This window comes from Callospermophilus lateralis, unplaced genomic scaffold (assembly GCF_048772815.1).
Source record: "Callospermophilus lateralis isolate mCalLat2 unplaced genomic scaffold, mCalLat2.hap1 Scaffold_89, whole genome shotgun sequence".
NCBI classification, from domain to species: Eukaryota; Metazoa; Chordata; class Mammalia; order Rodentia; family Sciuridae; genus Callospermophilus; species Callospermophilus lateralis.
Genome location: NW_027517018.1, coordinates 5,996,123 through 6,018,951, shown reverse-complemented (window position 1 = coordinate 6,018,951; position 22,829 = coordinate 5,996,123). Strand labels below are relative to the sequence as shown.

The window sequence follows — 22,829 nt, the reverse complement described above, 5'->3', positions numbered from 1 at the left end:
AAGGGGGCAATGAAAGGTAAATAATGGTCTGAAATTTTTAGCCATGAAGAAGAACAGGTGTTTTTTGGTCAAAATATGAAGGATGTGAAGAAGTAGCAGGCAGAAACCTGCCAGAGAATTCCACAAGGCAAAGGATTTGAGTGCTCAGTAGGGCCTGAGGCAGGGGAATGCCTGGAACTTGTGTTTGTGTTTATTTTACAGAGAAGGAAGGGCCACATAGCAACAGGAGGAAATGAAGTCAAAGACTAAGGGAGAAAAGGTGCAAATAATAGTCCACCTTACATCTACTGGAGGAATAGATGAAAGATGGGGAGGCCGTGAGGCAGAAAATTCATGCAATCTCACAGCCTTGTAAAAATATCACCTTGGCAGCTCTGTTGGAAAAGACTGAATAGATGCAAAGGGCACAGCAAGGTCAGTTGTGTAGTACTAAAAGTGTAGGAGAATGGAGTCTTAGACTAGGGTATGGGCAGAGATGATGGCAGGAAAGGATTATATTTTGCATTTATTTTGAAGATAGACCTAAGAGGATCTGGAGAGGACTGAATGTGCAGTAGACCTTAATGAGTTTGGCATTGAGATCCTGACATGGTGAGGACTTTAAGAGAAGACTGAAGCAGTGTAAGAGGCTGTATATTTTTAAAATGTGTGTGTGATGTGGATGAAGGCAATCAAGGAATTTTTCCATTCCCTGCTTCATTCTTTCCCAAAGTGTCTACATGGTCCAGAAACTACAATAGTAATATGGTAAGCATTTAAAATATATAAAATTTTCTTCATGTTATTACATATAATTTTATACTACATGCATAAAAAACTGAAAAATTCTGTACCTTTTACAATTAAAAAATATGATATTTAAAACTCTTTGAAAGGGAAAGGTAGAATTTAACGCATTAGAATAAGAACAAGTTTTTTAAAAATTTTTTTCCCCAGAGAAACTGAATTGACTTCATGTAAAACAGATGAAATGGGACAATTAGATGTGGACTTCCTTCAATTAGTTGAAGACCCATAAGTTCAAAAGCTGAGATTCCCCAATAAAGTAGACACTTTGGTTCAAGACTATAATTTAGAAGTCCTGCCTGAGTTTCCAGCTCCTCTGCCGTACAGATCTCAGACGCATCAGCTCTCACAATCAGTGCATACACACACACACATATAATAGGTTCTGTTTCTTGGAAGAACTAGAGAAATCTCAGAAGCTCTCCTTTTGCCTTTATAAACTTTTCCATTAATATTCCTTTATAACTACTAATAAAACCATCTTTATTATTATTATTTTAAACTTTAATTCTTTTCATACTTGATTTTAACTTTAAGCAAGTTTAATTTTTGGCCCTTCTCCTAGTATTCTAGAGGTAAACAACACAAAGTCTAATCATCAACGATGTACTATCATGAAATTTCTACAAATATTTAATAAATATTTAATTTACATCTCTGGGGGCAATCTTTCTACACTATAACATATGTTTCATAAAGTTGAATTGAATACACACACCCCCACACACACACAAAGATTATTACTTATTTTTCTTTCAGGTTTAAAAATTTGACTAAATTGGAATGACCATTCTTTACTATTTTAAACATAAAATTGTTATATTTCGGCTGTAGTTTCTTGAAAGCTTTTTAAATCTCTCATATAATAATAATAACAACAACCTGACATAGACTGTGAATATCTAATAGTATTAGATAATGACCAACATTATCTAATACTATTAGAAAAGGTGTAGAAGATACAGTCAGGTATTGAAATGTGAGAGAGGAGGGCTATATTCAACCATATCTAGGAAACAGGAACACTTAAACTTGGTAGTTCCTGTAAAAACAAATCATTAAAATTAAAAGGGAAAGATCAGGTCAGTATTGATGAGGCACATGAAGATCTTGGACAAGGATGAAAAATGTGTTTATGAACTTGAGGAAAGACTAAACATTACAGTAGGTAGGATTTTAAGAGTCACAATGTGTAACACTGCACCTAAGAATATACACTTTAATAATACTGAGATGTGCACCAAATTTATTTGGCAGCAATCAGATTTCTAAAGTCTCATAGGATATTTTATAAACTGCCATGGAAAGCATGCCAAGGTGTAGAATATCTATGAAGATATATAGAATATACCATGAAGCAACAAAGGTGATACATCTGTTAATTCCAGTTGGCTTTGCTAGTTGTTGCATTGACCTATCATGCACTTCCCATTTCTGTTCTAAAGGAGTACCCTCAATGTTATTCATGTATTCACACCTCAGTGTGAATATAGTTCATGATCTTCATGAAAGCTGACATAAACCTCATGCTTCAGCAGAGGGTCTATTTTTTTTGCCTTATTGGTGTATTATTGTTGTACATAATGGTGGGATTTGTTATTATATATTAACACATGCTCATAATATAATAATATAATTTGGCAAATATCTCTCAGTGGAGAATCTTGACTCACTTTCTGCTTCAGGGGTGGCAGGAGGAAGCTAAGCCTATCCCATCAGAATGGTCTCAGGACTTTTGCTTTGAATTCAAGAGAACACATGCAATCTTTGCCCTCTTATGGACTAGGTAAGGATTCATACAACCTCAGTAGCTGTTGTCAGATATATCATAGCCACAAGGAAAGCCTTTTAATATAAAGATAAACTTTAGAGTACAGAACACAGCACAGAAAAAATAGGAGAAAGTAAAACAAAAATAAGACTTTCATCATCATCATGGAGTCATCCATTCTTAATTCTTCAAGTCAACTAAAACCCTAACTATTTAACCAAGATCAAAGTTTCTGATATTTGCAACTCAAAAATTATGTCACAATACATAACAACTCTTTTTGAATGTATGTATTTCTAGATACTTATATATCCTACTTAATTTATGATGACTTCAAGCTGTACAAAGAGGGACTTTAGCTAATTTACTTAAAAATAAGATTTTAATCTGTTTACTTCGGTTTTATACCTTGAGGGACTATAATAGATTATGTAATTACATATATGTTCAGAGATATATAGGTGAAGACACATACAGATCTTCATAGTATAAAGACACTATTTTTTCCTCCTTTGATTATTTCATTCTCAAGCCTAAAGAGAAAGATATAGAATATACAATCTTCCAAATTCCCTACTGGTATCACAATCTTGTTGTTCAACAAATTTTATCTTGTTAAAAATGTGAAAAACACCAGGTACACAAAACAAGGATTTAAATTATAATCACCTTTTCCTACAGTTCAATATCACTGATACCTATCAAAAAGGAAGTTTTATTTTGTAAAAAAGAAAAAAAAGAAAAGTAAACACTAATTTGATCACTATATTCATGTTTTAGAAAACTAACCAGGCCAGCTCTTCAGGGGTAATGATTTCTTGCCTATTACACTGAGGATCTACTCATTTTTTCTTTTTTGGATATTGTAGGAATTAACTTGTGTTTTTTATGTATTAAGTTTTAATGTTTAAGACTACATAAGATATATTATGAACAAGAGTATACTTGATAAAATAATTAGCAAAATTGATCAATGCAAAACGGGAAAAATAAGCATTTCTGTACAAGAGAAGGGAAATTTGTAACAAATGTAAGACAAACAAGAATAAGGATGCACAGCTCTATTTCAGACCCCGAGGAAATAAAGTACTAACATCAAAATGCAGAGCAACTCTTATTCATTAGAAAATAATAGGGTAAGACATCATTCCTTTTCAAAATGCATGAGTTGTAGAATAATTGAACATAGTTGGCCTTGCAGAATTAAATTCCACAAGAAAATGGGAATGAGAGCTAAAAGAAATCTGCAGCATAGTTAAGGGGAAAAAAACATAAACAAAAGTCATAATTTTTATAGGAGTAACAATGAATATTTCAAAAGTTAGAGAAAAATATCTAATCACTGTGTCCTGTTTGTAGCTGTACAGAATATACCTTGTTTTATTACTGGTTTTTATCTGCTAACCTACAAACAACTGCAGCATCAGATCTTTACTAGTGCTAGCCAGCATTCTATTATCTTTTTTAATGTGTAGATTATTAGTGTTCTTAGGTGTATTTCCTCAATGGCCAAACTGGTGCTTTAAATTATTAAAAATTTATTAAAAACTTTACAAGAAACTGTTTAAAAATTCTGAAACAGTGGTATACTCAATTACAATTATCTCCATTTGTTTGCATATCATAGAGTTCACAAGAAGTCTTTCTTTTTTTGTTTTTGTTTGTGTTTTTGTTTTCTGGCACTGGGGATTGAACCAGGGGTACTTAACCAGTGAGCCACATTCCCAGCCTTATTATTTATTTTTGCAACAATGTCTCACTAAATTGCTTACAGCTCTGCTAAATTTCTGAGGCTGGCTTTGAACTCACAATCCTCATGCCTCAGCCTCCGGAGCTGCTGGGATTGCAGGTATGTGCCATCATGCCTGGCTAAGAAGTCTTTTATACACTATTGTATCTGGGTGGTGACCTCTACCATCATGAATCATTGGGATCAAATTCATACACACAATTTTGTATATTAGAAAATTACTAACATTTTAATATTATAATTATATGCAGACTAGTACACTTTTTATAGTTTCATAGTTTAATACAGCTGTGATTGCCAGAAAGATTTTACCTTTTTAACAACAGCCATCCTAAAAGATGTGAAATAATATTTCACTGTGGTCTAAATTTTTACTTCCTTAATGATTAGTGATGCTTAGCACTTTTTCATATGCCTGTTGACCATTTTCTTGTCTTCTTTGTAGGAGATTCTATACAAATCCTTTGCTTACTTTTTTTAACTGTTTTTTTTTTTTTATTGATTGATTGATTGTTACTGCATTGGAAGAATCCTATTTATATTTTGGATATTGTCCATAGTTTGGACATGAGATGTCCCTCAAAAGCTCATGTGTTAAGGAAGGAATGTTCAGACATAAAATTACTAGACGGAGAATTGTAATCTCATTGGTAGATTACACCATGTGATGAATTAATAATTTTAATGTACTACTCTGTGGTAACCGCAGGTAAGTGGGTCATGACTACAGGAAGAAGGGTCACTAGGGAGGTTTCCTTGGGGATTATACATGTTCCAACCCCTTTCTCTTTGTCTTTTTATGTCTTGGTCTCTCCTTTTCTGCATCGTGGCTGCCATGAGCTGAGCAAGTTTCTTACTTGTTTGCTTCCAGACCCTTCCATAATGACATTCTGCCTCACCTCAGGACCAGAGCAATGGAGTCCATCAATCATGAAATCTCTAAAAGCATAAGCACACAATAAACTTTTCCTCCTTTATGTGGTCCTTCCCAGGTTCACAGAGGTAACACAGAGGTTAACCTTGTATCAGATATATGGTTCATAAATATTTTGTCCCAATCAGTAGCCTTTTTATTTTGTTTATTGTTTTCTTTGCTATTCAGAAGTTGTTTAGTTTGATAAAATCTTACTTGTTTATTTTTGTTTTCATTGCCTGAGATTTTTATTGCAATACCCCCCAAAATCATTGTCAGTGTCAATTAGCTTTTGCTCTTTTTATTTCCAGGAGTTTTATGGTTTTAGAACTTATATTTAAATCTTTATTTAAAATTGATTTTTTGAATATGGTGTAAGATAAGTGTCTAGGGAACCCTTGCACATTGTTGATGGGTATGCAAACTCGTGCAGCCATATGCAACAGTATAGAATTTCCTCAATAAATTAAAGGTAACACTATTATACCCATGGATCCTCCTCTGGTTATATAAAATTTAAACTTAATAAGATCACTTTCAAAAACACATAGAAATATCTGTACTATCATTATTAACAATAGCCACCATATGGAAACTACTTAGTGACTATACACAGATAAATAGGGAAGTAACTTACAGAATATGCAAATATATGGCATATATTAGAATGTAATGTAATATTATTCAGCCTTAAAAAAATGGATCCTGCCACTTGTATCAACACAAATGAATCTAATTTGAAAAGCTGAATTCAAAAAGAGTAGAACAGTGATTATTGGGTATGAGTGTGGAGTTGAGAAATGGGGAGATATGTCACAGAGTATGAAATCGCACTTATATAAGAAGAATAAATCTAAAGTTCTAACATACAGTCTGAGGATAATAGTCAATAATATTGAATAGTGTACTGAAAAATTGCTATGAGGGTAGAATATAGATGTTCTTATTACATTCCAACAAGTAGTAATGATATGAAGTAAAGAATGCTGATTTGATAATAAAATGATTTCATCATTTATATATATATATATATATATATATATATATATATATATATATGAAACATACCTAAGTATGTTTCATATATATATGAAACATACCTAAGTATGTTTAAGTATATAAACAATATAGAACATAAAAGGTTTTAACTTTTACCTATGTCTGAAAGATTCCACTTTCTCCATACATATTTTTCATTATTATAAAAGTTAATCCAGTATTAATAGTGACTACTTTTTATGGAAACTGAAACTCAGTCCCTTGCCTGATATAAAAAAAAAGACTAACTAACTAAAAATTTCCCTCAAGCAAGAGATAAGAATAAAAAATAGGTGTTTTTTTTTTTAAATTTGAGGTGATATAAACAAGTAAATTGTAGTTAAGTTAATTTTAACTATAGACACTGTTTATCTACAAGATCTACACTGTGTCATTTTCAGACTGATTTTGGTTTCATTTAATAATATTTTCTTGTTCTTGCCCTATTCTAAATGTCATAATAATTTTCTCAATTTGATAAATAAATGACATTTCTCAAGATGTAAAACTAATAAAACCATAGAAGTTAAGAACACTTTGAAAATTTAATTGGGAATAAGCTTCAAAATAAATTATATTTTATATAGATTATTTTAGCTTTAGCAATCAATTTTCTAATATAAATTACTTGATTTCTTAAAGAACATAGAATAAGTTTTGGAAAATGAAATAAAAGATAAATAAAAATTGTTTTTGTGCTGCTTAGAAGCAGCCATTGATTTAGCTTCATTGAAGAATGTTATTTACTGAAATTTAAACTTAATATGATCACTTTAAAAAAAATGAAGATCAGATATTCAAGTGAAAGTTGTTAATGTCAAACTTGTAAACCTAGCATTTCACATGAAAATACTTCTCCCTTCTCTCTCTCTCTCTCTCTCTCTCTCTCTCTCTCTCTCTTAAAAAAAAAATATGAATCTCAGTGTGGAGCAAAGGCAGGCCGAGTTGGCCCAGTCAATAAACGCGGAGCCTGCACTGGGTCTGAGCTGCATCTTTAAACACACTGCACAACACCATCCCCCTATCACTCCATCGCTGAAAGCATCTGCCTCCATCTTGGAACCCCATAGTCACAATCTTTAGTTGTGGCAATTCTCAGCTTGGAATACTGGCTGGCCAGTATAGTGTCTTCAACCATGCAGGGACCCTATAAGTCTAAAGCATAAAAAACAGTAACGCTGCATATCCTCAGTGCTAGAAGGAAAGACACACGAACAGCATGAACAAACAAGGGAAAAAGGTTCCTCAAACAAATCAAGATACTACATTATTAGAATCCATGGTTAGCACAATAGAAGAAATGACACAGGAGTTCAGGATGCACATAATTAAAATGTTCTGTGAATTAAAAGAAGAGAACAAATATAGGCAGCAAAAGATCATTTCGATAAAGAGCTACATAAGCAAATACAGGAAGCCAATTATTACTTTAATAATGAGATGAAGGGTCTGAAAAACAAAACAAAACAAAAAAAACAGAAATCTTTGAAATGAAAAAAACAATAAACCAAATTAAAAGCTCAACAGAAAGCACCACCAACAGATTAGACCACTTGGAAGATAAGACATCAGACAATGAAAGCATATTTTATAATCTCAAAAAGATTGTAGATCACCCAGTGAAGATAGTAAGAAAATCATGAGCAGAACATTCAAGAAATATGGGATAATATAAAAAGACCAAATTTAAGAGTTATTGGGATAGAGGAAGGCATAGAGTTCCAAACCAAAGGAATTACCAATCTATTCAATGAAATAATATTAGAAAAATTTCCAAACATGACAAATGAATTGGAAAACCAAGTGCAAGAGGCTTACAAGACACCAAATGCACAAAATCACAACAGATTCACACCAAGGCACATTTTAATGAAAAAGCCTAGCATACAGAATAAGGAGAGAAACTTAAAATCCATGAGAGAGAGGAATCAGATTACATAGAGGGGAAAACAATTAGGATATCTGCAGATTTTTCAGCCCAGACCCTGAAAGCTAGAAGATACTGGAACAACTTATACCAAGCTTTGAAAAGAAAATGGATGAAAATCAAGAATCTTATATCCAACAAAATTAAGCTTTAGATTTGATGATGAGATAAAAACCTTCCATGATAAACAAAAGTAAAAGAATTTACAGCTAGAAAGCTGGCACTACAGAACAGCCTCAGCAAAATATTCTATGAGAAGGAAATGAAAAACCAACAATGAAAATCAGCAGAGGGAGGTATTATACTAAAGGAAAAACTAATCAAAGGATGAACCAAGTCAGTTAAAAACCAAAAGTAAACAAGAATGGCTGGATAAAAATCATGTCTCAATAATAACCCTGAATATTAATGGCCTAAACTTACCAATCAAAAGACATAGACTGGCAGATTGGATTTAAAAATATACCCAACAATAGGCTGCCGACAAGAGACTAATTTCATAGGAAAAAACATCCATAGGAAATGTTGGGAAATATCATACCACTCACATGGACTGTGGAAGCAAGCAGGGATTTCCATCCTCATATCAGATAAAGTAGACTTCAAACCAAAATTAATCAAAAGGGATAAAGAGGGACATTTCATACTGCTTGAGGGAACCATACATCAACAAGACATAACAATTATAAATATATATGCCCCAAACAATGAAGCATCTACATTCATAAAACAAAAACTTGTCAAGTTCAAGAGTCAAACAGACCAAAACACAATAATTCTGAGTGACTTTAACACACCTCTGTCACCACTGGATAGAATTTCCAAACAAAAGCTGATAGATTAGCTATACCCTAATCTAAAGATACTATTAGCTATTATTCTAATCTAAAGAAACTATAGAATTCAATAAAACAATCAATAATAGACTTAACTGACATGCATACAATATTTCATCCATCAACAAGTGACCACACTTTATTCTCAGGAACACTTCTCTAAAATAGATCATATATTATGCCACAAAGCAATTCTTAGCAAATACAAAAAAAATAGATTCTACTCTGCATTCTATAAGATCATAATGGATTGAAATTAGAAATCAATGATAAAATAAAAAATAAAAACTACTTCAACACCTGGAGACTAGATAATATGCTATTGAATGAGCAATGGGTTGCAAAAGACATTAAAGAACAGATTTAAAAAAAATTCTTAGAGATAAATTAGAACACTGATACAACATTTCAAAATCTCTGGGACATTATGAAGGCAGTATTAAGAGGAAAACTCATTGCATGGAGTTCATTCCTTAAAAGAAGAAAAAGTCAACAAATAAATGAACTAACATTACATCTCAAAGCCCTAGAAAAAATTTTTAAGAGCCAAAAGCCGTAGACGACATGAAATATTTAAAATTAGAGCTGAAATCCATGAAATTGAAACAAAAGAAACAATTGAAAAAATTGACAAAACAAAAAGTTGGTTCTTTAAAAAAATAATAAAGTGGATAAACCTATAGCCATGATAACAAAAAAAAAAGGAGAAAGCAAACTCAAATTACTAACATCCACAATGAAAAAGGAAACATCACCACAGACAATACAGAAATATAGAAGGTAATTAGAAACTACTTTGAAAATTTGTACTCTAATAAAATAGAAAAATACTGAAGGCATCCACAAATTTCCAGAGTCATATGATTTGCCCATACTGAATTAGGATGATATACACAATTTAAATAGATCAATTTCAAGCAAGGATATTGGAAGACACCATCAGAAGCCTACCAACCAAGAAAAGTACAGGACCAGATGGATACACAGCTGAGTTCTATATGACCTTTAAAGAAAAACTAAAACCAATACTCCTCAAATTATTTCATGAAATAGAAAAAGAGGGAACACTTTCAAACTCATTCTATTAGGCCAATATCACCCTGATTCCAAAACCAGGCAAAGATATATCTAAGAAATAAAACTTCAGACCAAGATCTCTAAAGAACATGGATGCAAAAATTCTCAATTTAAATTATAATTGTAAAAATTAAAATTTTAAATGAGTATTTGAGGAAAGAACAACTTTTTTATTTTTAAACCTGAATATATACCTAATACTGGTCTCATAGTTGCTATAGCAGTATTCTATCATAGATGGTTACATTTCTGGATGTTTACTTTATCATTTTTCTTTTTTTGATATTTTTATCATCCTCATATTATTTTTCTGTTTTATCTCAATGTTTTCATTTTCCAATTTTTCTCATTCTTTAATAATGATGTGCCATTTTTATTTATTTTTTTGTATTAGTTATTTTTTTATCTATTTCTTTTTATTCAGAAGTTTTAATCAACATCATTCTGTCTGGCACAGCATACTGGGTCCAAGACACAAAAAAGTAAATATGCTTTGCCCATTTTGGTTGAAGTATATATTATTGAAGTCATTAAATTAAAAAATGGCCTTTAATTTGTAACATAAGAACTTTACCTGCTGAAGTTGGCTCTTCTTCATCTGATGCTATGTTAACAGGAAAAGAGGTGAAGTTGGGGCAGGTAGAGAATTGAGGTAAGGGAAAAAAGGGGAAGAGAGAAAAAGAGATTGAACATAAATGTGTTTTACATATTCAAAAATAATCCCCTGACTTATAATTTTTTGCATACATTATAAATCATTCATTATTTAAGGACAGATTCCTGAGTATCTGTATCAAATTAAAATGTATACACACTTATTCTTTAATATACATATTTATTAGAAAAGACCACTGTGTTGTCTGAAATTTATTTTCATTTTTCTTTGAAAACAAGACTGATGTTAGTTAATATACATGTATAATCATAAACAATGTTGTTTAAAATATACATTGTATGTGGTACCCCCAACCATCAATTTTTTTTTGAGAGAGAGAATTTTTTTTAATATGTATTTTTCAGTTTTTGGTGGAAATAACATCTTTATTTTGTTTTTATGTGATGCTGAGGATGGAACCCAGCACCCTGTGCATGCTAGGCAAGCGCGTTACCACTTGAGCCACTTTCCCAGCCCATCATCATTTTTTTTTATTAGCAAAGAGTAATTAAAAGACATTGTCAATGGTCAAAAAATTAGGTATTATCTGAGAGAGAGTCAAAATCACTTTGGTTTTTTGTTAAATATGCAGATTCTAGCACACATACTCTCCTTTTCTCTTTCTCCTCTGTATCCTCTTTTGTTCTTCTCCCCAACCCTCTCCCACCAAAAAAAGAATTCACACACATACACCACATACTTTAAGATTCAGTGAGGATGATTCCATGATAAGGACACAGGAACATTATATTTTAAAGGTTGACCCTAGGTGGTTTTCACTTATGTGTTCTGCAGCCCACACACACACACAGATAAATATGGATCTTAGAAAAGCAGAGGCCACAATGTGAGTATACAATTTATCCTAGAGTAGTGTTTCACAGCCCTGGTGTTGACAGAATGCCAAATTCTGTTGTCTACCTCAAACTAATTAAGTCTGAATCTCTTTAAATGGTACCAATTTGTAACCAAGATTGAGACATTACTAGATAATATCTACATAAGGTAAAATTAACTAACTCATTCAATAGTGAATCATTTGGGTTCCAGTTTTCAAACTAGAGATGTTTGAGAGCAGCAGGACTCCAAGGACAATAACCTTCCACTGCATGTACGTGTGAGATGGTGCAAGGCAATTGCTAGAGTGAAAAACACAGTTTAACTTTGCAGTGTTGCCTAAAACCCACCTATTCACCTTTCCACTTCCACCCATCCTCCAGGAGGAAGGCTTTCTGCTCTGGACACAAGCGCACTTTCCTGGAATATTACTGCTGAATTACATGATATGAGCCACTCCTATTTCACTTGATTCATGAAGTTTTAAAATAAAAATCGGTTAGCTGACTTGCTTACAAAGGAACTTTGTTCCCAGCTGATTTGTTAATCAAGGCATCCCTGTGCAGCCAGGGAGCGGTCTCCAGTCTTTTCCATTAAGGTTACATCTGCACAGAGCACACACTAGACAAGCTTACTTTGTGTCCTGACAGTATTTTCCTCTCACACTGTTTGGCTTGTCTCCTTGGCACATAAAGAAATAAAGAGAGCAAACACAGTTGGCATACATGGCGTAGAGAACATAAATATTTAAAAAGCTCTTTGCTGCTTTATCGTGTCCAAAATATATCATAACATGTTCAAAGAGGAAAGTCATTGGTAGCTTCCAGGAATTCCCTTTTAGGAAAATACCAAAGAGGCTTGCACAAGTGCTGAAATAGATGGGTCATTATAAAAGTCTGGAGATTCAAAATGGAAAAAATTAATAAACTTACAGTTACGATTGATCACTTTAAAATTTGAACTCATGTACTTCACAAAGCAATCAATGACCAACGGGACACAAATTAATAGAGGAAGTTACAAAGTTTGAGTGACCAAAAACTTTGTCAACAGTCAAAATGAATTTGAGATTATGTCAGTTTGACTTTAAAATCAAACTCTTACCATTATGCCTAACTCACCAAAACAGTGCTGATTCTGTGAATGCTTAAACAGGGAAATCTAAATGACAAAGAATTTATTAGGATTTGGGTACTGCTATTTACAAGTGTTGCCTCAGGATGGAAACTGGCCAAATCCCTGATAATGTTAGTTTTTTGTTGTTGTTGTGTTTTTAATTTTTTTTAGTTGTAGATGGACACAATACATTTATTATTATTTTTTTTAATGTGCTGCTGAGTATCAGTGCCTTACACATGCAAGACAAGCGCTCTACCACTGAGCTACAACCATAGCCCCTGATAATGTTAGTTTGATAAACAAAACAGCAAAAAGAAAGAGAAAATAAGCAAAAGAACAAAAATCTGATGGAGGGCTTGAGGAAAGAACTCTCTTCAAGTAATAAAGATATTTGGAAACTCCTCCAGATTTCTTACAATTCAGATATAGAACTACGCAGGTGAGATCCTGACTACTGATTAATAAAGCTCCCTCAGGACACAATAGCTAAGAAATGAAGGTAACAAATGCCAAAACTTTACTTTTCACTGTGGATATATAAGCAAGAATACTTAGATAGGAGGTAGCAAGCCCAAAATAAGGACAATTATAAACATATAGAAGTTATAGCAATCAGATCCTTTTAAATCCAAAGCCTATAGAGCATGAAGTGTTCTAAGTCATGGTTGAGCTTGCAATACTGGAAAGCATCTTTGTAACAAATTAACAAGATTAGAGTCAGCAGGTACACAAGTTTTCAGAGTCCTATTTTTGTACAGCATGTCCTTAATAATGCTTCCTTATAATATGAACATGTCACTAACTACTACTATTTATTCTATTAAATTATGCACACAGTCTCAAAACCACATACATTCCCAAGGGTTAGTAGTGGTATTAATTCTCAGCTTTAACTGTGTGGCAAAGACAGTAAACTATAATACTGAAAGAAAACCTCTCGAACAATTAACAGGTGGCAACTAGAGCCCCAGAGTAATAATAAACCTCAAAGTGGGCACTAGTGGCCCATATAATGACATTTCAGTGAAACAAGAATCACAGAAGACATCGTCTTACTACCCAAATGATTCTTAACTCTTCCTATTTGCTGCTTAGAAGTCATGAAATCAACAATTAAAAGAAAAAACAAACCCTGAGTCTACACCACTGGGACTTCCTTTAATTCAGGCAACTAAAGCACAGGTACAAAGCAAAACAAAAATAAACAATCTAAAAAAATGTTGTGCTGTACAAATTCAGCATTTAGAAGGATGTACTGAAATTTCTACAATGGAGGGAAAGAGACAGCAAAGACATGTAACTGATGCATAGGATTTAACTAAATATAGCTCTCCCATCTCCCAAAACAGAATCTCCCTGGGTATTTATTAAAATGCTATAGATGTACTTGCTTGAATTTTGGGTGGAAGCCCAGGCTTCTGCATTTTTAAAAAGCTCTTCAGGTGATTGTTATAAACAATAAATGTTGAAAAATATGACTGCAGCCCATCAAAGTTTTGTATCACTAGGAAAGAACTTTGGATCCAGCTGTTAGAACTATAGCAGCAAATGAGGAAGCTTACAAAAGCCCTTTGCAGTATATGCTGTAGTGGCTTCACCAACTTTCAATGCTTTTCATCTTGCAAATCTTTAGGTTTTATTGGATATCTCCATCAATACTCTGGGAGAAGATGACTCTCTTTGAGTTAGAGAGAGGCCTATATCTCAGAACTAACTAAATCTATTTCTTTTTGTTGACCATAGTCATTGGTCAACATATAGGTAGAAAATTATTTGCAAATTGGTTACAAGAGTCCCTCAGATACCAAAATCATGGATGCTCACATCCTTTATATAAAATGGCATAATGTTTGCATATAATCTGTGCACAACCTTCCTATACTTTGAGTACAATTTCTCTAGATCAATTATTATACCGAACATGATGATTCTTAACTATGTAAATAGTTGTGACAAGGAAAAATCTGTTCATGTTCAGGTCAGAAGCAATTTTCTGTCTGTGGCTGGTTGAATTCACAGAGGCAGAACCCACAGATGTGAAGGCCAACTGTATCCTGGTGGAGCTATATGTAAGGGGTGGGGGTTGGTGTGTTTGTATTGTGAAAGGCAACTGCAAAGGAAGAGCCTCCATTCTTCTGAGAAAGTGTCTGGAAAATTACTGCTTTTCTCTCTTTTTATATGTAGACAAGTAATCCTGTGACCCAGAAAGTAACTGGCAAACACCTTGTAAAAAAAACTGGGAACCAGCTTTCAAAGAAAGCTGATCCTGTTCAAAGGCAAGGTTCAAAAACAGAAAGAAGTTGGATTCCTGATATTATTGAGCCATTGAATCATAGTCATGAGTTAAGACCTCTGGACTTATAGTTCTGATGAAAAATAATTCACTTTACTGTTTACCTAGTGTGAGCTGGGCTTTCTGTGATTTGCAACCAGGTGGAATTCTGCTACGACCTTAATCAGTTTTGTCGTTCCCTTTTATAATATATTAGGATACATAAGAAATTGATTATTTGAGGCAATTGAGACCAAAAGTACACACGGCCTGGGACTGAGCTTTCAGAGGGCAGACGGGACTCCAGGGCTTTGCTGCACTGCACTCCCCATCCTGCTTTGATACAATAGTCTGTCTTGTGACTTCAAAGTTAGTCACCACCTTTTCAGCCAGCCTAGCTGTGCTCATGTTCAAGAAGTGTGAAGGTGCTTGGAAGGAAAAAGCACTATGCAGACTCTTGTCTCATTCTTCATTTCTCCCCTTCCCCCTTTCTTCTATAGATTTCAACTCTGAAATGCAGCAACTACCCAAACCCAGTGGTCTGTATATTGCCCTGACTTCCATAAGATGCAAAACTCCATTAGCATCTTTGTTGGACAAACTTCTATCTGTGTGGTCTCAAGAATTTTTATATATTCTGTTTTTTTTTTCTTTTTCATCCTTGTATGTTTTAAGTAAATTTGTATAACCTGGATATTCAACCTATTAAAAATAATTCTGTACCCAGTGTAGCCTATTATCAAATAGGAAAAGCTCATTATGAAATATAAAATATACATTTCTTACTATGTTATACTCTTTTATATATGGCTATTACTCAGTTTTTAGTGACTGATCATTTTATTGATTACATCATACATTTAGTTAATTGTATACCAAATATGCTTTACAGTATACAATTATCTATGCAATTGTTTCTAAAGCAATGTAACAATAAATATGTAATACTATATCATGACATATATTTTGGAATGCTTTTATTCAACTACAGTGAAACAAAAATAACAATTATGATATGTGTGCATGATAGATTATGCCTTCTGAGTTGTTAAATGCTATAAATGTGTGTATGTATGCATGTATATATTTTCAAGACAAAAAAAGCAAACAATCATTTCAAATTTGTGATCTCAGTCATTAAAATAGGTTATGGAGCTGCCTCTGGAAGTATTCAGAAAAGTGTTCAGAAAAAGGTTTAAATTATTTGGTCCTGTTTTCTTGTTTCTTGACTAAGGATTTAAATGTTTAGATTACCAACTTCTTACATGTCAAAGTATGACAAAAACAGTGATTTTCCTCCTGGTTGAGATCTTAGACATCATAGGATGTAGTTGATTGTTCAGCCTCAGAATTGCAGAGTATAGGTCACAGTGAGACACAGCAGACGTTATATTTGTTCAAATATTATTCAGAGAATAAAAAAATTCTCTTCTTTATCAGACTTTTATGCATTTTTTGTTACTGTACTAGATTTGGGGGGTATCACCTATTTAAGTATACTTGATACTATATAATATATACAATATAGTCATGTATGCATGCAATTAGTATGTAGGTCTATTTGTATGTCTATTTTTGTTACTGTACTATATTTGGGGGTAGCATCTATTTAAGTACACTTGATACTATATAATATATACAATATAGTCATGTATGCATACAATTAGTATGTAGGTCTATTTGTTTGTCTATCAATCTGTCTCTTTAGACTCAGTTTTATGAAAACAGGGATGAACTTTCTTTGCTCACCAGTTGATCTATAGTTTTTAGAACAGTTCCTGGAACAATGTAGGGATTCAAGGAATATGTGTTAAAAGAAAGTAAATTTGGACATATTTTTAATACAGTCCTATTACTTAATAAAGTTCAACTGCTCCATTATGCAACATTACTAAATATCTCAAAAGAGATGACCTTCTATTTTTATCTCTTTCATGCTATAAATCTAGGAAAAATTGTTTATATTGTTATAATTTATATAAAAATATGTAGGGACTGGGATTGTGGCTCAGTGGTAGAGCACTCACCTAGCATGTGCAAGACCTTGATCTTCAGGGTCTGGAAATTCAGCACCACATAAAAATAAATAAATAAAATAAAGATATTGTATCCAACTACAACTAAAAAATAAATATTTAAGAAATATATAATTTTCTTTCTTGATGCAGCAAGAAAAGGAATAATATTTAAAAAGACAATGTTATTCTAACAACCATTTGATCATTTCATAAAGAATTAAATCTGTAATTGTTAAACTTATTTTTACTTATTGTTTAACTTATTACTAAATTATAATTGTTAAAATCATCAAACTATAGTTTAATAATTACATAAATTCATTGCAATGTTCAGTAGTGACACAGCTTACACAGGTTTTATAAGCTACTTATATCATGAATCATTTTAACAGCAATTAGTAGTACATTTGTGATTTTCTCATTTTAGAAAGAGATACAAATGAGTGAATGGAAGCTTTCATTTTATTCTTTTGCCAATGAGTAAAAAATGTAAAAGTTACAGATATGGTAAAACTGAGCCAAGAAAGCTGGAAAGAAAGTCGGCTCATGTAACCTGCTTTCATAACTTATTTGATATTAAAGGTCTTTGGAAACATAATTGGGACATATTTTGCTACTTAAAGGAAGGATTAATTATCCTTCATCTAGATGATTTGACATCAAAAAGAAAGCTATAACTCAATATTTTGATAGCTCTCAAGTATCTCTTATTTATTCCAGCTACCTTCCTTTCCTATCCAAATTCATTTCATCCTTGTAGACTAAATTCAAACCTCACCACCTTCAATTATTTAATACCCATGTCAGTCTCCAGTTTTATGTAGTTATCCCCTTCTGCTGGGAGCCATCAGCCAAGTAGGTATGACAATTTCCTTGCCAGCGTACCCCCATGTTTCTTTAGTGGAAGGACTCATGGAAATAGGACATTTTGCAGTGACATTGCATGTAAGGTGACCTTGCTCAAGGACCAGGGTGGATCCCTGTTTAGGGTGTTCCCGGTTTAGCATAATACAAGATTAGGGCATTCCCCATTTAGATTCCCCTATCCTGCTGCCTGAGTTCCTCTTGAGTTCTTAGGGTCAGACAGTATATTTGGGAGACAGAAGCCCAGTGGATATGGATTTGAGCAGAGAACGTGGATTTCCCCAGAACATGTTTGTAGATGGCCGGTGTGAGATCGGGAATAAAGAATTGCTATTTGAATCTACAAGCTGTGTGGAGGCTGGTGATTTGTGCCCAGCCATAGACTGCGGCACCCTTCCATCCTCAGCTAACTTTTAAACTATCACCTAAAGCCTGTAATAAACAAAAACAGCACATAATATTTTCTGGTCTTGTTTCCCAAGCTGGACATTATCCTTCTTTCAAGGGCAAATGGTTATGTTTTAATTTTGAGCCATGTATATAATTGGTACTGGGTAATATTTTTGGAAAGTTATCCAATTTTAGAGATGAGAAAATTAAGTCCAGTATGTGAATTTAATGACTGTTTTTACATTATTATTAGCCATGTAAAGTTGGGATTGGAAATTAAACCCAAGGTATCCTAAGAGAATTCATAAGCAAATAAAAAGAAGAAACTTGCAAGGGATAAAATAGACCAGAAGTTAATATAAAGGTTTTCTCAGATTTATCCATTTTCAATAAAATTAATAAGTTCATAATCTTTGTGAAAATTTAATACAGGAAAAGAGGAATCATTTTACAATGAGAATGCTGCCTAACATGCCTAGAGAAGACAGAGCCTGTGGTTGCCTGCCTGCTACATGTGAGTTGGGGATGGTCCCAGTACCACAGCATTTCCTTCCACCTGAGAGTGAGGAGCTAAGACCATCAGATTCATGTTCCAAGGATTTCTATTTTATTTCTCTGTGGGAAATTGGTCTTTTCAACCTCAATTCATTTTCCTAAGTCTAGACAAATGAGCTAATCTAAAAAGCCAATCTGTTAAAACCAAAGGAACAAAAAACTAAAAAATAATGGATAGATCCGCAATATTGGCACAAGTCTCAGTGAGTGCGTCCACATAAGAAAACCACAGGGTGAGTGTACATAGAATGTTAATGCTAGAAGAGACTTAGTAATTAAGATTGTTGGCAAAATATCCATTGTTAAAATAGGTGAAGGTCTGCATTAGAAAACAGAAGTATATTCATTAAATCATCTAAATTGCCAACTAAGACCTCACCATGAAAGGAATTTTTAAGAAAATTTATATAAACATCAGAACACATATACTTGTATGTAATAATAATTGTGTTTTATGGCATAATGAATAAAAATACACTGCACATACTTTTCTATTATAATCAATGAATATGGATAATACTGAATAATATGTTATTTATGGACATAGCATACTATTTTTAACTAAGCCTTTAGTGAATATTACTTGGATGGATTCCAGGGTTCTTCTCTCCCAAATGAGGTTTGAATAAATAATCAGATTTCATTTGAATCATGGTAGAAATATGAAATAAGAAAGTATTATCAAATTATTTCATTAAATAAACAGAAACCCATGATCCTAACAAAATATATGATATTCTTTTTGTATGTTAAGGTTTTTAATGATTTATCTATGCCACTAGGCTGTCTTTAGTGACATGCATCTTAAAAATATTGAATAATATTACATTTCTGCCTTTTCCTATGAGAATTACTTTTTGCTTCAACAAAGTTTTCATAATGGAGATTGAGTCAAATTCTCAATGTCTTCCATCAAGTAGCATAAAGCAGATAAAAATAATTGAACCATTTGCCTTGGCAGACACAGACTTTAACATCCCTGTCCATCACCATCATCTTGGGGTGGGGGAGAACATAAGAAAAAATAAAGGTTGAAAAGCTACTCTAACTCCCATAAGATCTCATGAAAAATGTAATTTGTACACTAAACAAAAAATCAAAGCATAATTTATTAAGTAAATACAGTCATTAAAATAAAGGAATAGGGACATTTAGAGTTAAATACTGAATATTTTACATCCTCTGGGATATGTGTGTGTGTGTGTGTGTGTGTGTGTGTGTGTGTGTGTGTGTGTATAATGAAATTTCAATAGTTTTATAAACTAAATGGTGACTACAGACAAGAACTCATTTCAGTGCAAAATCATGGCATTCTTTGTGTGTATGTGTGTGAGATCACAAGCAAGTATTTAATATCATAGTTATTTCAAAGTTTATTTAGCACTTTTAAAATTTATGAAGCTTTCTTAGTAAAATATCATTTTAATGTTTATATTCCAAAGAGGAATTCAGAAATTTTAAGATTACTTTGAAATGATGGCTTTCCAGAATGCAGACCCACACATTTGGTTTAATTAAAATACCTTTTGACTCATTCTACAGTCCTTCCTATCTCCACAGCCTCACCCCTCCCCTCACTCCCCTCTAATTAGAACAATTTTTTTTTTAAATGGGAGATCAGTAGAATAGAATAAGGGGATCAAGGTGAGAGAGGGGGAGAAAGGGGAGATACTGGGGAATAAAATTAATCAAATTATATTGTTTTATCATGTGTATGTATGAATATGTTATAATAAATCCTACTGTTATATATGATTATAATGCACCAATAAAAAGGAAAAAATAAAATATCTGTTGAAACACAAAAGATGAAGGTTAAAAGAGTGGGAAGAAAAAATTGGGGGAGGTAAGACATTTCTGTTGTATCTGTTTCCTTTTGTGAAAAGGAATTATTTTCTGCATGTAGTTTTAATTCATCCCAAGCACACTAACTGTAAAAGAAGATAAAACACAGCCTCTATTTGCCTACATAGAGTTTGACTAATCTAATGTGCCCCTGCACTGAGTTAATGATTGCTATAGAAGATTTTTTCTGCTTATTAAAAAAGAGCTAAAATTAAATGCTTTCTTTTCAGAATCATTAGGACCTTCTTTAAAAGAAAATAATCAGTGTATATGTATCCAGATGTTAATCAAATGACATTGACAATGTAATTTCCCTCTCTGCCAAACTTGTCTCCCAAAGCTAAATTTTTCCTTAATTGGAATGTCTTTAAGAACTCAACTGATAAAAAAGTAGATGGGTCTAACTTTAAGACAATGGAATTACATAAAGGTGGAGGGTTAACCAGGGAGGACCCAAGCCTCATTTTTTTCTGATCTTTTAGATTGTTTTCTTTAGAGTTCCAGATGTAGCTTAGTAGTAGAGCATATGCCTAGTATGCACTAAGCCCTGGGTTTGATCTCCAGTATTGTGAAATGAATAAATAATTTTCAAGATGTAAATGCATGTTATTAATTTCTATTCTTTCAAACCTTCAAGAAACAGTGAAGAAAACAAACTGTTCAGAATAAAGGATGTTGCAACTTTTAAAAATAAAACTTAAAACCCAAAGCAAATTTAAAGGTCACAGTACAAATTGACAACCAAAAATACAGATATCATTCAAAATTTCCAGCACAGGAGGAACTCATAATCTCACAAAGGAACAGGTCACATCTCTCCCAGAGTTAGTTTCTGGAGAACAATGGAATAATGTGAATCTTTCTTTGATATTCCAGCCTCTCAAATTAATTTTGACAGCTATCATAACCCCATAATTCTTTTCTTAACTGATACACACATCCTCACATAATTTTATATGTCATGGTTTTATATGTCCTGATCATCATTTTAGGTGACCTACTCTAGAAAAAGCCAAATTTCTTAAGTTATTTTAAAATAACTTAAGGGGCACTAAGTAGCCCTAAATACAACTGTGTTCATAACATGTTGAGGCTGCTCTAACCCAATAAGCAATCAAATCTTACACACACACACACACACACACACACACAAACACACACACACACACACACACATACACTACTAAAAGAGTAGGAATTATTTTCTTTTCCCTTCTTCCTTCAGTTTCATGGACAAATTCTTTTTTTTTTTAAGAGACAGAGAGAGAGAGAGAGAGAGAGAGAGAGAGAGAGAGAGAGAATTTTTTAAAAATTATTTTTTAGTGTTTTTTTTTTTTTTTTGCGGACACAACATCTCTGTTTGTATGTGGTGCTCAGGATCAAACCCGGGCCGCATGCATGCCAGGCGAGCGCGCTACCGCTTGAGCCACATCCCCAGCCCTCATGGACCAATTCTTACAGTACTGGATACTAGTAATCTTATCCCCTCTTGCCTGGAGACAGGTTGGGGGAAGAGGGGAAAAGAAGATGAGGTCATGCCTTTCCCAGGAAGGTGGAGGAACAAATGAATGGCATGCAATAATGTCATATAAATATAGATAATTAGAAACTATTTTGAAAATTTATACTCCAATAGAAGAAAATTTTGAAGACATCAACAAATTTCTAGAGACACATGACTGACCAAAATTTAATCAGGAGACATAGAAAATTTAAACAGATCAATTTCAAGCAATGAAGTTGAAGATGCCATCAAAAGCCCATCAATAAAGAAAAGACCAGGACCAGATGGATTCTCAGCCAAGTTTTAGCATATCTCCCCAAAATGACTAACAAAAATCCTCAAATTATTCCATGAAATAGAAAAAGAGGGAACCCTTCCAAACTCATTCTATGAAATTAGTATAGCCATCATTCCAAAACCAGAAAAAATACATATCAAGAAAAGAAAACTTCAGACAAATAAATACACCTTTTGAACATAGATGCTAACCATTCTTAATAAAATACTAGCAAATCACATACAAAAATAATGTCAAAGGTATCTTGATAATGGGAAAGAGATATAAAATTTGAAACCAAACTAAGCTTTGAAGATAATCTTCCAATCTTTCAGCAAAATATCTAGTTTGCATGTATCTTGTATGTAGGTGACAAAAGTCCACAGACAGGAACA

The 22,829-nt window shown here is 33.0% G+C and overlaps 1 protein-coding gene across 1 annotated transcript in view; it reads right to left on the bottom strand.

The window, feature by feature from the left end:
• LOC143390091 (EGF-like repeat and discoidin I-like domain-containing protein 3) overlaps window positions 1-22,829 on the bottom strand; it is a 132,848-nt gene that overhangs the window by 98,587 nt on the left and 11,432 nt on the right. The window contains exon 3 of the mRNA XM_076842689.1: window positions 10,673-10,702. Within this exon, the coding sequence (XP_076698804.1) occupies window positions 10,673-10,702 (30 nt within the window). The remainder of the gene's footprint in view (window positions 1-10,672; window positions 10,703-22,829) is intronic.